General features: G+C 30.6%; 2 protein-coding genes across 4 annotated transcripts in view; both read left to right on the top strand.

Moving 5' to 3' along the window:
- Positions 1-15812, top strand: part of Ziz (dedicator of cytokinesis protein Ziz) — a 90750-nt gene extending 74938 nt beyond the window's left edge. For all 3 annotated transcript variants that reach the window (XM_067265135.1, XM_067265134.1, XM_067265133.1), the window contains 20 exons: positions 42-204; positions 299-417; positions 515-581; positions 656-700; positions 777-889; positions 2166-2416; positions 2503-2559; positions 2650-2775; positions 4999-5119; positions 5196-5404; positions 8416-8473; positions 11153-11262; positions 11347-11469; positions 11551-11664; positions 12114-12260; positions 12330-12543; positions 13070-13260; positions 13330-13430; positions 13498-13636; positions 15007-15812. In XM_067265135.1, the coding sequence (XP_067121236.1) occupies positions 42-204; positions 299-417; positions 515-581; positions 656-700; positions 777-889; positions 2166-2416; positions 2503-2559; positions 2650-2775; positions 4999-5119; positions 5196-5404; positions 8416-8473; positions 11153-11262; positions 11347-11469; positions 11551-11664; positions 12114-12260; positions 12330-12543; positions 13070-13260; positions 13330-13430; positions 13498-13636; positions 15007-15087 (2549 nt within the window). In that variant the 3' untranslated portion in view covers positions 15088-15812. The remainder of the gene's footprint in view (positions 1-41; positions 205-298; positions 418-514; positions 582-655; positions 701-776; positions 890-2165; positions 2417-2502; positions 2560-2649; positions 2776-4998; positions 5120-5195; positions 5405-8415; positions 8474-11152; positions 11263-11346; positions 11470-11550; positions 11665-12113; positions 12261-12329; positions 12544-13069; positions 13261-13329; positions 13431-13497; positions 13637-15006) is intronic.
- Positions 15813-17531: 1719 nt separating this feature from the next.
- The window catches only part of LOC136970678 (NPC intracellular cholesterol transporter 1-like), a 152753-nt gene continuing 152197 nt past the window's right edge, over positions 17532-18087 (top strand). The window contains exon 1 of the mRNA XM_067265139.1: positions 17532-17542. The gene's annotated coding sequence lies outside the window, so the exon portion shown is untranslated. The remainder of the gene's footprint in view (positions 17543-18087) is intronic.

Here is an 18087-nt window from a genome sequence, read left to right as displayed (position 1 = left end):
GTCATTTACAGTTTGGTAATTTAATGCTTTTTTTCTTTAAGGTTTAACTAATAAGCCAAGTATAAACGGATCGCATGGTTCGCTAGATAGTGCATCGTCCACTCCATCGACAGTTTCGGATAGAGGCCAAGATTACGGAGTTGCTTCGAAAGAAAAACTTGACAGATTTAAAGTACAGTATAGTGGTCTTGGAGGACACGTGAGGTGACTACAAAATAAATTTGTTTACCTTCTTTCTATTAAGATAAAGATAATTTTCATTTAAACCAAAGTAAACATTCTTAAAATTCTACTTTAGATCGCAGTCGTTTCCTTTCGGAAGCAATGTGGGTCTGTCGCGATTAGATAAAATCGACTCTTCCGAAATTAAACATTTGCTTGTATGCTTTCTTTATATAATTAAAAATGTAAACGAAGGTAGGTTTTAATCATAATTTATCATTTTAAATAAAAATCAAGTTAAAAGATCACAAAATTAAATATGGCTAATTATAAATAAATTAAATTTTTACAGAATTAATAATTGGATGGTGGCAACATTGCAGTGAATCAGATGTTCTTAATTTTTTTCATATTTTAGAGTAAGCATATTTTAAAGTTTACAAATAAATAAAGAAATAAACATTTTAAAGTATTTGAATTTATTCTTCGTTAGGATTTGTTTACATCAGTTCAAATATGTCGGAAAGAAACATATCAGGTAATAAATTATTTTGTAAATTTCTTTATTTGTATTTTTTTTTTTTTTTTAATAAAAATCTGAAAATATTTTGTAGAAACCAAAATATGAAAAAGTCGACAAGTAAAGCCATGACTCTTCCTGCACGAACCGTTCCGGTTTGGATACCACAACAGGGCAACAATACTTTCAGTGAAACGCATTCCATAAGTAAATATTTATCTTTATGTATATTTATTCTTCTTACAAGGAATCTCTACCAAAATTTAAGAACAAATGGCTATAAAATATTATAATTACAATATACCATTAAGATTTATCATTGTCTGTCTAGTACAAATTCTATACTAATTTTCTGACATCTTTAATCCAAATACAATTATGGAAGACTGTTAAAATTCCCACGACTACCAGACTTGTTTAATTAATGAACATGGATGGCTTTCTGCATAGAACACATTGTCTAATTGGCAATCTCTACTCTATGTTTTAGTTCATGTTACTTTCAACTTTGGCTTTTAAAATGAAAGATATATAAATGCTAGTGGTATCAAACATAAACATCAATCTTGCCTTAATATATAAATAATTTAAGTTTATAACTACCTATAGTGCTTTGACAATGAAAGCATATAATTAGTAATCTGGAACGTACTGTTGAGTTATTGTTATTCAGTGGTTGATCTGTATTACCATTCACCATTCTGAAATATGCTACAATATTTGAAATAGGAAACTTTGTTCAGAGAAACTAAACAATGAATGCACAGTTAACGAATGAGATAACCGCTGTCTATTGGCATTAAACAACTTTTAATTGTAACATCACCACAAATGCTTTTGGCATTTTATAAACATCATCTCAGGCAAAGGAAGAAACGTAATTTGGGAATGTAATTGTTTCTAAATTATGTTCTATGTACGTGATAATGTTATAAATATAAATCATTTAATGCTGATATTTTATTTTTTAATTGGATGACATTTTGGTGTAGATAACCAGTCATTATTTTTAAATAATGATTATGCTTTTGAATCTACTGTAAGTCTGCAGATGCATCTGTTGCTCAGTAACATACAAGTGCAAGTATTTTCCTTATATTCGAGAAGTTTTTTTTAGTTATAGAAATTATTTACTATGACAAGTGAGATTATCTTATATGATACTTTTAATTTGAGTACGTTAAAATTATTGCTGTGGATAATTAAACAAACAATAATTTTATCTGTAGACTTTATGACGTGTTTACTCTTTGTTTTCTCCATATTTCCTACTTTCGAATGCTACACATGCATGTATTTTGGAAAAGCAAGCACTAATATTAGACGGACGACAATAAATTTTACCGATATATTGATTGGAATGGCAGTATTTTATCGCAGTTTATTCTTAATAAACTGACATGAATTCCTTGTTAGGTATCGAATCAACTTGAAATAATATTGTGTATTTTTTACGTAAAAGTGCAATAATTTTTATTTCTAGGTCCGACGTCGGAATCAGACAATTTGTATCGAGCTCTCTTAGAGGCAAACATGGCAACAGAAGTCGGACTTATAGCTCTTGACGTTTTGGGCTTATATTGTTTTCATTTTAAGGAAAATTTGCTTCAGAACGATGGAGATAATATTATCATGCAGAAAATTTTTGAAATATATTTGTCGTTTTTACAAGTCGGACAGTCTGAAATATTACTGAAACATTTGTTTGCATCTTTGCGTGCATTTATTAATAAGGTAAAAAAAAAAAATACAAATGTTAAGATTTTAAATGATTTTACATTATAATCTTTAACCGTTATTTTATCTATTTATTTTTCCAGTTTCCAATGGCCTTATTTAAAGGTGGTGATTTATTATGTGGTAAACTATGTTTTGAAGTAAGTTTAAATTTATATTTATTATGTATAAAATATCAAACGTTATAAGATTTTAAATTGATTTAAGATTTATTTAAAATTGATTTTTAGCTGTTAAGATGTTGTAATTCTAAATTATCAACTGTGCGAAATGAAGCTTGCGCACTCTTGTATTTATTAATGAGGAGTAATTTTGAATTCACTGGACGTAGAAGTCTAACAAGGGTACACTTACAAGTAAGCAATTTTAAAACTGTTTAATTTTAATATGGTAGATTCCTACTTTATGGCCACTGTACAGCCCTGTTTTTACAAATGACATACATTTTCTGTTATTACTGTATAAAATGTCATATTCAAGAGATTGTCTATAGCTATATAATATAATATACAGTGGGTGATCAGTTAACGAACATAATCTGTTCCAAAACTTTGTTCACTATCCAAATTGTTCGTTAACCGATTATCGATTTACCATAGGTTTTTATAGGAATTTGATTAATTCGTTCTGGAGACCCCAAAAAATAAAAAAATATATACTTTCTTACTATGTTTATTTATATGTAATAATAAAAATACGTATATACATACTCTTGCATTTTTATTAGTCATATTTTTTCCATTTGTGAGGGTTAAAGAATCTGTCTAATGTCGATTGCTTTTCTCTCTTCTTCAGGATTTTTCCGAAGTAATTAATAGCATTGTAATTTTAGAGATCTCTAAGTCTATTAACCTCAACCTGGTTTGGATGTCATTCTAAGACCGTCATTCTGACATCCTTCCATTTCTTCAAAAGATCTTTAATAGCAGATATTGTTATTAATCCTCTTTTTCAGAAGAAAACATATCTCGCTGAGTTTCTTGGCGTTCTTCTGTCATCAGATCTGTTTCAGGTTCCATTATGAGCTCTTCAATGTTCTTTATTTCTCAGATGTGATTTTTTGTTACTCCTTAAGCTGCTTGAGTCTTCTTGATTACACTATCTTTCTTAGATCAGATTGAACTGCAGCCTACTGTAGACCCATTCAAGCCATACCGCCCAGCAACATCAGACATTATCTGCCCACTCTCTACCTTTGCTATTATACTCTACCTTTCAAAAATAAAAACCGACGCAAAACTTAATGAGTGCCCACCCAACAGTCTCGCGAATACTATAAAAGAATTGTTTCTGTCAGAAAAATAAAAGGGGAATTACAAGAGTTTCAAAGTTTGGAGGAATACTATCTGATTAGTATATATCGGGTTGAGCATTAATGTTGACGTCTCCCAATATATACTGATGCTCCGAAAAGTTTTTAATTGTTGCCTGAAGACAATGGAAGACCAATTGGTATGCATTATTTTATGTTGCTTCTTGGGTTTGTTCTGTGAGGTGTTCGTTGTCTGAACATAAAAATCTTTCGTGAAAGTGTTCGTTATCTGATTTGTTTGTTAACCAAGTACCCACTGCATTGTTAAATCTGTATTTTTAAGAATAGAATCTTGTTTTATGATGGTGAATCTGTTACAATTTATTTAATGACAGTCTTTCAGGAACCAATTAAGTCATGAAAGCTGGGATCTACTGTATTAAATTGGCATAAATTAAACGTTGTTTAAAGATTATTGTTTTCGATTTTTAAATAATTTATTCACTTAGCTCAGTTCTTTCTCTTATGAATTTAGAATATTTTTAAAAATCAAAATTAATTTTTTGTTTTAGTCATTAAATGTTTAACATAATTAAACATTAATTATTAATTATGTTTTATTAACATATTTAAAATATAATTTAATTATACATAACATAACAAACACAGTTTAACATTGTATTAAATTATAAGTTATATTTAAAATTTTTTTAATGAAATACACACGACATTGTTGTCATAAGATTTAGAGGGAAATATGTCTTTTCGTACCATCATCTTTTTGTCTATAAACATTATTCACACATACAAAACTTCTGAATGATCCCAATATATCAAATCCAAGTTTAATATCATTCTGAAGATTATTAGTTTCTACTATAAAACTGTTAAAGCTCTAACTTAAGGAGTATAAGATGTTAATGAAACACAGATATCAGATTTTTGGCTTATTTTTTTTTATGGAATGATGATTTGTCAAGATAATTCATCTTTGTGTGATGAATCATCGTAAACACTAAAGTGAACACCAGTCACATTTTCTCTGAACAGTCGGGAACTTACGATGAGTCACAATATACTTGTTTGTAGTTTGTAATATCTTTTCCAGAACGTACTCACAGTTCTTTGAATCGTACAAGTACAATTGAAATGTAACTTGAAGCATTTAAAATTCAAATATTTTTCATTTACACAGTTTAAAGAGAATAGAATATTTAAAACTTTATTTTTTAATCATGAAAATTCCTAAAAAAATTATTTAGAATATTCTATGTCTGTTAACTTGTCATTGGACATATTTTGAATAATTTTTATATTTATATTTTAGCTGATTGTTGCTGTATCTCAACTTCTTGGAGACGTCGTAGGACTGAACAGTTCGCAGTTCCAAGAAAGTTTATCTATAATTAATAATTACAGTAATAGTGATAAAGCAATGCAACATTCTGGTAAAAAATTTTATTCTTATTTTACAGAAATTTATAATTAATGTGTAATTTAGAATAAATTTCTTTTATGTATAAGCTTTCCCGTCTCAAGTTAAAGATTTAACCAAACGTATACGCACGGTATTAATGGCTACCGTACAAATGAAAGAACACGAAAATGATCCGGAAATGTTTATCGATTTGCAGCATCAGTTGGCCAATAGTTATTCGGCCACTCCCGCTCTTCGGAAAACGTGGCTGGAAAGCATGGCTCGAAATCACATCAAAAATGCCGATTACTCCGAAGTATATTAAGTTTTTTTTTTAAATTTTATTATAGCATAATTATAAGAAATAAGATTGATTTTCATATAATATGTTATTTTAAGTCTAAAAGAATATTATATACTTTAGATTTCCACTTTTGTGACTTAATTAATTTCTATTGTTAAATAACTCATTTTATTTTCTGTAAACTTGGTATCATAAATTGAAGTTTTATTCCTTAAAATGGTTTTAACAATATAATATTTCACAGAAAGGCTAACAAAGATAGAGGATTTCGTAGTCATAATGGAAAATTTACACTTGCAACTGGTATAAACATAGTTTGGCATACTGGTATAACATAGGTTCTTCCATATTCGAGTGATTGATAACTGAGAAATTGATCTCATTAATAAACAAATGACAGCTATAATATTTATTTTGCTGTATAAATTATACTTGAAAAAAGAAATATGTTTAGTCCCAGTTAGAATGCGAATCCATATCTTTCTAAATGTTTCCAATTGAAGAGACTATCTTCATCTATTTGTCTTTTAATTTTATCCTAGAAATAGTTACCTTTATTTAAAAATGATTTACAGTGGATACTGCTTATTAAAATCGTGTTTATTGTTATCAGTGTCTTCTTGTAATCATTTTTCAAACTCCAAAGACATTCATGCATTTTTTATACAAAATTCATTGCTTAATGTTATCAGTTTATGATCACATTAAACAATTTATCATAATAAACTACATATTGGTGATACCAGCAATTTCAGACATTTGTATGCAGTCTTCCACACTTATGCCCTGTTGTCTGCTTCAGTCATCCTCCTCTCCAAAGAGTGCAGTTGCTTATACAAACAAACAAGATGTGGGAAAAATCTGGAACTGTAGATCAGTGGAAGTTTGGATGTTATCAAAATCAACATGCTATACATCCAGCAGATAATTCATGTACATATATACACATGCTTAGAATGGGATAAAAGAAGCTCTAGCTTTACACCATTGTACAGTATGCTCCAAAATGTATAGTACTGAAACTCACACAGTGACAACAAGGAAATATTGCTCTTTTCATTTCAGTACTGTATATTTTGGCACATACTGTATTTTACGAAAGGTAAGTTGATTTCGACAATTCTCAAGATCTATTTACTGTACTGTATCCATTTCAATCTTTATTATTCAATGTCACGGATAAAGTGCACAACAGAAGACGTAATGAAATGTCTTTGAAGGACAAATTGAAGATTTTAGAACGTTAAGAAAACCTTCCAAAAATGATTAAAAGAAAGGCTGTAGACTAATTGAAAATCTCGCAGCATTCATTGTGTTTGCTTCTGAAGAACGTAGAACAATTTTGAAAAAGCAGCACAACGTAATGAGAATAATTGAAAGGCATTGTTTTGAAAAATATTAGGAGGTAAAACAGTTTTTAAGTTATGGTTTATGGAAGTACAAGAGAGAGATGTGTTGACTAATGGTCTATTTGTTCGACAGAAAGCCAAAGAATTTGCTTTAAAAAAAAAAGGGAAAAGAAAATTTTACAGTAACTTGGATAGTTTTCTTGCAGGAAAAATATGAAAACATTGTTTACAAGTGACACTTGGAGAAGAAAAAGATGCAGATTTCTCTTCAGAAAAATGGCCTAAACTCTCTTCTGAATTTCCATCTTGCAACGTTTATAATGCTGATGAAACTGACCTCTATTTCTGTGCTATGCCCGAACACATCTACTTGTTCAAAAATGAACAAGCACAAGATTTCTGCAGATGCAAGATTTCTAAAAGAGTGTTTGATGGTCGTGTGTAAGCGTGGCTGGAGATTGTATCAAGTGACAAGAACTTTAATTCACATAAGTCTCATATTTGTCCTAGTACATCATTCATCTAACCTTGTGATTGGGGTGTAATCTAAACTATGAAAGAGTATTATCACTGTCAAATGCATAATTGACTTCTCCAAAACCAAAATCTTGAAAATGAATTCAGGAGATTTGTTATAAAAGATCAGATTTCTGGATGCTCTTCATATTTTTAAACAAAGCTGGAACAAAATTACATGACTGAAAATAGTTTTAAGCATGGGAGATTTACTAAAGCTGCAAATGAACATGTAACTGATGATAAAAGGAGGAAAACAATAATAATTTAAGTCATGATTTGTCATTATCCAATTTCAATGCATGTGTGAAAACTGAAGAGCTCTTTGCAGAAGAAATGTGTTCTGCCGTAAGGGAAGAAGCAGCTATAGTACACAATGCCGACATGGCAGAAAAAGTGACAACCTCTTCCTCACTTTTTTCGTCTGTGTTCAAATGTAACTAATTCTCCGGCAACTGCCGAAATACCACAAGCACTGCCAGTCTTACGACACACAGTACAATATTGATCAAATGATTTTATGGTGCAATATTCATATGAACAGTTTATCAATGATTTATTACAGTAGACAGTCAAAAATAAGTGAAATTTTTATGGTAACTCCTAAATAAGGGCCAGTTTTCCATAGAAAAGTCATCCTGGAAGGCATCCCCTCAGCATATCGCCCGAGTGTCGTGTTGCTGTATCAAAACAAACATTACAATATTTAATATTTGAAATAAATGTACTTAAAATGTACAGATAATATAATAAATGATCAGAAAATATATCAAATATATGGTGGATTCTCACTTTATGATTGGTTCGGCATGCAATAAAATTGTTTTATGATAGTCTCTAGTTTAAATTAATGTTTGATAAATAGTCGATTAACATGGGTGTGCATAAGTGATTAATAAACCAATCTGCAATACAAATACAATTATTTTGGATAGATAAGCCAAAATGATGATCATTTCAAATTTTGAAGTGCAAATTACACTATTTACACTACTCGATAGTCTTCAGAACAGATTAGTATTATAAAGCATGGTAGGCATTACATTTATTTGCATTATTTACATGTATAATAATCATTAAATTAAATTTTGTAGATGTATTCTAATTATGAAAAGTAATATTTGTAAAATGAATATAATAAATTAATTTATATTACAGGCTGCACATTGCTACATCCACATAGCAGCATTACAAGCCGAATACTTGAGGCAGAAAGGTAAATTATTTTGTAATTTTCATAGTATTAGGCATTTGTATTTATTCTGAAATACGAAGATAAGTGCCAGTTTATAACCTAATTACTGACTTTCCATGTAAATACAGTAGAGAGTTGTTATCCGAATCAACTGGGGACTGGGGTTGTTCGGATAACTGATTATGTACGAAAAAATATATTAACCTGTCTGACGTTGAAATTTTTCTCCGTTGCGTGTCGCTTCGTGTTGAATTTTCGTCGATTTTAAGCCTAACGAAAATTTTTATAATAATAATCGAGGCTATTGTATCGTTAAAAATTATTTCTTTATTTTGTACAAACAAGATAAATATATTGAAGAATATAAAAACATAAAAATTATATTTTAGAAGTAAATCTAGTATCAAAAACGTTCAATTCGGCACGACACAGTCCGACTGAAAAGCGTTCGGATAACCGGTGTTCGAATAAACGACTCTCTACCATATTACATTTAAAGTGTTATATTCATTAATTGATTTGGAACTTCCACTTTTAGAAAAAAATCTTACATTCAGATATTTCTAAAAGATTATTCAAATTAGAATGAAGTGCATTATCAATAAATATAAAAAAACTACTTAAAACAGTAATATATTCTTGACAATATGTTAATAACATATCAATAATGAATATATTTTATTGTTTTTGAGCAAACCATCTAATTGCTAGTGAAAAAAGTCATATTTCAATCAACTGTATTATCAGTTGAATGTTGTTTTTGAAAAAGTGAAGTCACTTCTGCCAACATTTTAAAAATAAATACAATTTTCTGGCATATCTTCCAGTATGATCGCCTGTGTGCTTCCATAGTCATGAAAATGTTAGTCATGTCGTACATCCTGCCTGTTCTTCTATACTTAGGTTTCATTTTGACGCACCACATTATTCACCCATCTGCTCCAAAAAAATCTATGCCAAATAATGACTGGTCACGTCATTCAATGCCTTTAGGCCTATACACACACACTAATTTGGAATCCTTCCATTCAAGGAATGGCCAGACTAGTGAGAGTATACTGTACCGCATGTTTGAAATTTAATTTCAAGATTTCTTTTTTAGTGGAAAGTTTTTAAATAATCAATTTTATTAAATTTTGTTAAGTAATGTCAAATTTGAAAAATAACACAAATGCCACAACATAGGTGATGCTTGGTAGCTCTATTTACATGCTTTTCTGCATGTACGATAGTTATTCATTTTAATCCAGCATCATAATGCCATCTTGAATGCTTCTTAAAACATTAAAAGATGTTTAAAAGCTAATTTTCAACCTTGCTTATTTAAGTGATATGACGTGAACGTTAAACGTTATTGCCAAAAATCCAAATTGATACAACCTTATTTATTCACAGTGACTGTTGATTGTTGTTGGACCACAAATGTAAGATGCCATCAATTTAAAATGTATGTCTAGTTTGGACAATAAGAAATGGGTAAAAAGTACATCTTAGAATCAAGGAAATATGGTACTTTTATTATAAATAATCAAGCATTTTTACTTTGAACTACTCGAGTGTCTTCAGATGTGTTAAATACAGATATGTTCTTTACACATTTAAACTTGTATGGATCAAGCAAAAATGTATTCTTATTTACAATTAAAAACTACTTTTTTCGTAACATTAGCAAAAGTGATAATTTCTTAGAAAGAATACGTTTTTGATCTGTGTCTAGTTTATTATTAAACAAACATGACATGTTTTTAGTTTTGACTGATAAAAATTTTATTAATTATTGTTTTTAAGTGAAATATTTTTTATTCTAATATTCAAGAAGGAAAAACTGCTGAAGTTTTAAAGAACAAAATTGTTTTTATTTATATTATAAGTGTTTTATGGCTATGAACTTAGACAGCACATCCAAAGTCCAGCATAAAATAAACTATACAAATGAACGGACATTTTTGGTGGTCTTAAGTCACCATTTAAAATGAACTGTACGTTTTTATAGTACATTTTATGCTGGATTTTGGGTGTGAAGACTAAGTTCATTGTTTTAATGCTATTATATAAAATTATTTAAGTGCTATATTTTTTCTCAGCCATCCTCTTGTGATATTATATAGTTTAAACTATATTTTCAAGAATGCAACTTCAATTTAAAACAGTAAGTCTATGAGAAATACAATAAGTCTTCCAAGAACTAGTTACGTCATAAAGTTGATGGCCTGTCGTAATGTCAAAACTGAAAAAATTCATATTAATGTAATGATTACATAAAATGCTGTAAGGTAATGATGCTTTAGCAGGGAAAAACTATGGTTACAATAAATTCAAGGACTTTCAAGCTGCTTTGTTTGTCTTTGGGAAAAATGCAGAAAAAGTAATACAGTAAATTTTAATTTATAGTTTTTGTAAGAATTAAAATTATAAAACAATTAGAAATGTCTTTAAAAATAAAGACAAGCTAGCAGAGAACACATTAACCACTTCAAAAATATTATTAATTTTAATTTTGCAGAATTAATAAGATTAAAATCAACAAATTTATGTTAAAGAAGTCAGATATTAAGGGCTGATTAACATTTCTGGAGCTTCTTTGTTTCGCAGAGATTAATATCTGGCTTCTTCAATGTAAGCTTAAGGATTTTAACATTGTACAAATCCAAATTGGATGTTTCGGCAATCACAAATTAAATATGAAACAATTATTTTAAGGATTATTTTCGAGTGGATGTCAAGCATTTAAGCATATATCTCCAAATGTTGAGATGGACGAATCCAATATGAAAGAAGACTGCGGTAATCAAGAAATACAGTACACCGAAGTAATCAGTTTTATAAAAATTTATTAGTTTTGATTTGCTATAAGATTTTAAAAATATATTAAAACACAAATTTTTTTTGTTTAGGATTCGTTTCTCGAGACACTAGAACAGTGCGTCTCACTGCTCGACCAGGCGGAAAGATACGAAATCATACCAGAAATTTATAAATTGATAAATCCAATTTACGAGAGGCGTAGGAATTACGAAGTAAAATTTTTACGATTTTATATATAAAAACAATTTCTTAAATTAATATTTAAAGCTAAGAGAAACTTTATTTATTTTCAGGCATTGGCGTCATCTTACAAGAAGTTATGTAGTGCATACTCTAAAGTTGTCGAAGTTAATAAAACTGGGAAACGGCTGTTAGGAAGATATTATAGAGTAGCCTTCTTTGGTCAGGTAAAGCAATAGTTAAATGAATAGTTATTTGAGTTGCAGTATTGTCTGGTTCTGTTTTACTTGGAGAGGAAATGCCGACATGGGACTAGAGGCAGTTTTGCAGGTCTCTTATGGTGTCCGGCAGAAAATGAGATCTTGTATCTCCATTTTTCTTTACTTTTTCTTGACAAATTCTCTCTTGTCCTGCTTATTTATGGACACAAATTGAAACATTTATCTTCCAATATATATCTGAAATACATTGTTATCCCATTTCTGTTCCTATAATTGTCATTACAGCTCCTTACCTGTGATGACAAATGTAGGAACGGGAGTTTCTCTCTCTTTTTCTCATCACTAATTGGCTAAAGATCCAACTCCAGTAAGAATTGCATAAGATTTCATCTAAAATTATTACATAATTTTTATACCTAAATTTATTGAAATTGATATTTATGTAATTTTAAAAGGCGTATTTTGGCGAAGAATCCGGTAAAGAATATATTTATAAAGAACCAAAAGTGACTTCCTTAGTGGAGATGTCCGAGAGATTAAATTGTCTTTTTTCCGAAAAATTTGGGAAGGATATCGTAAAGATGATTATGGATTCTATTCAGGTAATACTACTATTTTCTTATTTATTTATATAATTGTTACTTTAGTAAGATTAGTTTACTTGATAACAGGTAAATCCTAGGGATTTAGATGCAAAATATGCTTACATTCAAGTGACGCACGTAGTGCCATATTTTGATGAAGACGAATTGAAAAATCGCATTTGTGAATTTGAAAGAAACAATAACATAAGGTGTTTTATGTTTGAAACGCCTTTCACGCAAGATTTAAATAAACCGAGGGGAAGTCCAGAAGAACAAATGAAACGTCAGACAATACTGAAAGGTAGTAATGTTATATTCATGTTTTATTAAAATATATTTTGAATTAAATGTACAGAAGTCATCCATAGTGATAAATATCTTACATGAAGATACATAAATTAAATTGTTAAATGACAATGATGTGTAATATGATAACATATTGATTATAGAGTATTTACATTAAAATTTTGCCGTTATCATATTTTTTCATAAGATTTGGTTTAGTTTCATAAATGTGAAGTCTGGCACATTAAGGCTGTATGCCAGCTGCAGATCTAACCAGTGACAGGTTTTAAAAACTGGACATGATGGCCCGATTCATATTACTCAGTTCATATCCAATAAGTTTCTAATGAGATCCCCAAAGCCGCAGGTTGATGCAGTATTATGTAACCTCTTGGTCATTGCTTTGTAAGAATCACAGAAACATCTTTGACATTAATGAAAAAAAGAAGAGAATAATCTCTTAAAATCAACAGTATTATTAAATAATACTGTTTTAATTGGAATTAGCCTTTTAAGCATATTTATTTATATTTTTTTAACAGCATTATATTCCTTTCCATACGTAAAAAGAAGAATCCCGGTATTTTCCAAATCTATCAAAGTTCTGAGCCCGATAGAAGTGGCCATTGACGAAATGCAAAGTCGCGTGAAGGAACTACAAGAAGTCATTTGCTCCAAACCGACCGATTTAAAGAAATTACAATTAAAACTACAGGGTAGCATCAGTGTACAAGTAAATTTCAGTTTCTTTTAAATTTTATTTATGAAAATATTCCGTTTCTAAAGATGGTTTTGCACATAGGTAAATGCGGGTCCATTGGCTTACGCCAAGGTATTTTTAGATGAAAATAAGATTAGGAGGTATCCTGTAGATAAAGTTTTAATGCTGAAAAATGTATATAAGTAAGTAAATTTTAATGAATATATATAAAAAAAAAGTTAAAGTTTTATAATAATAAATTATTTTCAGGTTGTTTATCGATGTTTGTCAAGAAGCTTTAGAGTTGAATGGTAAACTAATTGTGTCGGATCAACACGAATACCATTCAGTATTAAAAGTTAATTATCAAGAAATGGTTTCTGATTTATCAAATTATTTAAATAGTCAGGTGAGAATTAATATTTTCAAATTTGCTATTATGATAGACCAGCGGTTCTCAACCAACGCCATAAACTTTGTAGTCGTGTTACATTAAAAAAATTAACATTTTTGAAATAATGTAACATACTGCAGATCAATGTCACTTTTCATTTACACACCTTTGATGCAACACTGGCTTATCGATGCATTGTCAAAAATTATACACCAGTGCAGTGGACTTACTTTAAAATGAGGCTTCTGGCTTCCTGACAGGGTTGACAAAAGTTTGAAAGAGGGTTAGTAAAACTTTTATTTAAAAGCAAGAAATTAAGCAATCTAGAAAAATGCCTTTTAAAAATTATATATGAACGCTGTTTCACATAAGATGTGTATCATATATAAGAAACATTGGGATCCAGTAGTAAAGTTAAAAAATACAAGTTTCACAATTGGCAATCGTTAGGTATGCCAGTAACACAATGAAAAGTTTCAATAGTTCTTATCTCCCATACTTGTCCATCAAGAAGACATCTTACAATGACCGACAAACAGTTGAAAAAAGTGTTACTGCTAGCCATCTATTGTAGAACTCAGTCAGCAGGACGGATCCAAACTTGAATTTCTCACTTCCACATTGACCTTACATTGTCGGCCGACTAAGCTAGACATAGCTCTATTCCAGGTCTGCCACATGGCATGATCATCTCTCATGGATCATCTTCACCAACCATCTCTCCTTTCAGATGCATGCACTACAAATTCAAAATCTAATCAACGTATTCCTCAACGAACTCTCTTTGGCAGCATTTGTTATTAGTTCAAATCGACCGATCATGTTATGAGAATTAGGATTAGTATTCTAATATGCAAGGGGGGTGCAAAAGTAGGTATACAGTTGAAAATCTGAGAAGAAATAATAAATGAATACCAAACATTTGTATCTTTATTAGTTTGTATTCCTTATTTGTGATTTAATTTGTATCAGAACGTAAACATGTTTTTTCTTATTATTTTCTCCCTGTATGTTTTTTTTTCCCATAATAACATTATGTAATACAGTGGGGTGCAAAAGTAGGTATAATGTTTTAATGCACCCCTCGTTTCCAATATGGCTACCAATTTTGTTACACTTAATACATAACAACACTAACTAAATCACATTTCCTATTATCTCTGGTGGAATAGAATATCTTTAATATACAAAAAGTCACTTCCCAAATAGCAAACCTTACCATTTACATCACTGTTTTGTTTGTAATTAATAACATAGCGTTCTGCTTTAGTAGGTACGTACGATGCATTACGTAACTTAAAACTGCAATCGTGCCATTAAAATTGACTTTTAATGGCACTAATCATGTACTTTCTAGTACTAAAATAAATTATTATTATTTTTAGATACTTTTAGAAGATTTGGGAACATTCAGGAGAACGTCATTAGAAGTGTTTAATTTCATCAGCGGTTCCAGCACCGCATGACGTGGTCGTCTCTGCATTTATATTGGTGCCTTATGTGACGTGGACTGTGCAATTACCATGTATAATAACGAGAGAGAAAAAACGTGCATTACACAACGTAACATGTTAATATTCATAAGCAAATGCCAAAGAAAATCGCTGTGCAGCTTATTCGTAGACTTTTAGAAAATTCGTGAGTAAAGTGACGTATCGATACGTTTCGTATGTAATTTTTTAAAATCTCTATTTATATTTTTACTTTTCGACCGGAGTCGAGCAATCTAGACGTTTTTATTATTATTATTTTATAAGTTATTACTAACAAATTTGTTATCCTACGCATATTTATTACGTAGTTTAGACGTAAGAGTGCGGAAATTACCACTTTACATTCGTACAATCGGTTAACGACCGTCCACGCGCGTACGTCGATGGTTTTTAACAATAATACTTGTGCCTTTTAGAATTTCGTTACTGTACAAAATACGCATTGAGTTGTAATAAGTTTTACATTTGTCGCTCGTCCGACGTAACCCGTTTTACTTTAACGGCATAATATTAACCGTAACAAAAGATTCCCGACACGTGCCATATTTGTAACTGTCTTTTTCTCTCTCTCTCTTTACGGAACTTTGTTACTAGTTAAGTCTCAAAAGACTACGGTATTCTAATAAAAGAAACAAAATTTAACAATTGTGTACTATTGTTTATCGGTCTAAATAAACTCGGATGTGTAGCTAAATTGACTTGTGAAGCATATTTCGACTTACAGAAAAATATATACTTGATCCCCCATACAAATACGTTAAAATATTTTCATCTCAAACTGTGTACAAGTTAATTGTATTTAACAAGAGATGGCAGCCTCTTGCCAAATTTAGTAATTATATCAGTTATTAATTGCTGATACATAAAATGAAACACCTAAAATTTTTCTTTTAACCGTATCGGTATGCTAGACAAGAGAATTTTAATATACCAATTTATATGAGAAAAATGTGTAGCAAGTGTATTTGGTATTATAAATAAAACTCGATACTGATTTGGCAATTGGTTAACAATTGCCTTACCAATTCTTAAAATATAAATTGTACCTACATAAATAGGCAGCTCTACCTTTATATTTTGTGATTTTATTACTACGTTTAAGCTAGAATTGCACAGGACAGGATTCTATCTTACGTACACATAGTAAAATTACAAAATGTGTGTATATGTTTATATATATATAAACTCTAAGGAGACCACCTTTACTAAAGAACAAGGTGGAAATCGGTTTGTTGTATCAGTAATTTTGACACACTACTAAAAATAACGGCGAATGCAGCTATTTTGGCAATGTTTTTTTTTTAGCATTTTAGGCTATTAAAGCTGCTATAAAACCAATCATTTAAAACTTAACACCCCTGACAGGAGCAATTACGCCAAGGAGGAAAACAGATTAATGAGTTTCGGAGTTGCATTCAAGATGGCGGCCATATTGAATACGACTTCGAAACCAAATGGGAAGGGAATTGCGCGGAATTTCACGGGAATCGACTGCCGAAAGATTTTATCGACCTACCTCAAATGGTTAGTTAGGCATGTTACACAATGTGCTCGATATATGTACAGTACATTCTTAGGGTACATTTTATATTCTGTAGCAGAGGTGTTAACTTTACAGGGTGGGAAGGAAAGTCACTTAATATTTACAGAAATTGCATAGCAAGGGTCTTTTAATTCCGTATTTCTGTCACTTCAAGATCCTTTGGCCCACAAACCAAAACACTGTTTTAGGACATCCAATTTTTTCTATCCAACTAAAAATACCCCAAATTTTCGTTTCTGTAGCATTAACCCCAACAATACGACACTTTAAGTGTTGTGTTGTATGTCCAGGTTTTATCATTAATTAATTATTTTTGAATAATATAGTGGGGAGGAGACCAAATTTAGAAATTGATGGATAGCTAACTGCTAATTCTTCCTTGTGGGGTTTCAAATGCAGAATTGAAGAAGACACAGACAATACCCCATCCGACATTAATGCAGTCTCTTTAATTTTTAAATCTAGCGAGCCACTTAACTTTCCTAGCAACATTTAGTGGTGCCATCTCTTGTAAAATGGCAAAAGGCTTAATTTTGAGAATAGGGATGGGTTTTGTAAAAAATTGTTATTAGCATTTACAAGCAAAATCATCGTTAAGTCAGACCCTACTCAAGATATAACGGGGTCGTGTGTTTCTCCATTCTCTTAACCTTTAATAGCAACGATACTCCCCTGCAAAATTTTTGACAAAAAGCACAGGAGTTATTAAATCACCATTGAAATAAAATGTATGGGAAATGGCAATTCATGATACAACCACTATTTGATGGTAGCTATTACGTACGTAACCTGGAGTATGCCTGTATTTCCAAAAATCACCATCTTGTGGCAACGATTTAATTCTCGAATACCAATATTGAGTGGCCTCTGCAAGTCTCATGCTTTTTCCCAAACTCTTTTGACAGTATCCTTTAATTTTTAAATTAAATGGTGCATAATACACACCAGCAACTGTTAATTTTGGCTTTAAAGAGGAAAAAACATCATAGACAACAGATTCCCCAAAAAATGGTGGCTATTTTTTTGGAATTGTTGCCTTGGCTTTCCTCGATCGCAGCAAGCTGAGACGTCAATGCCTTTCTATGTGGTTTGGTGCAAAACTACTATACTATATTATTCTACAACAACTGCTCAAATATTTCCTTTGCAGTGCATTAAAAATTTACTGCTACTTTGGCAGCACTCGAATGCCTGTCTTGTGCCTAACTTACACCAAGACGATTGCATAGAACTCAAAAAACTGTAGTTTTTGAATGCCTGCTAATGCAACTGTTTCGGGAGTATGCCTTGACGGGGATCATCATCGACAAATTCTCTATCCAAATGAAATACTCCCACATACAGCAACTAGATGCTGTATTGTTTACTCAATTTTTGTGAAGGAAGCTATGTGCAGCTATAAACGTATGCTAAAGCTGAGAGAAGAGGTA

The sequence above is a fragment of the Centruroides vittatus genome, unplaced genomic scaffold (assembly GCF_030686945.1).
Source record: "Centruroides vittatus isolate TY-2023 unplaced genomic scaffold, ASM3068694v2 contig_2104, whole genome shotgun sequence".
NCBI lineage: Eukaryota > Metazoa > Arthropoda > Arachnida > Scorpiones > Buthidae > Centruroides > Centruroides vittatus.
This window is presented reverse-complemented; position numbering and strand designations above follow the sequence as displayed.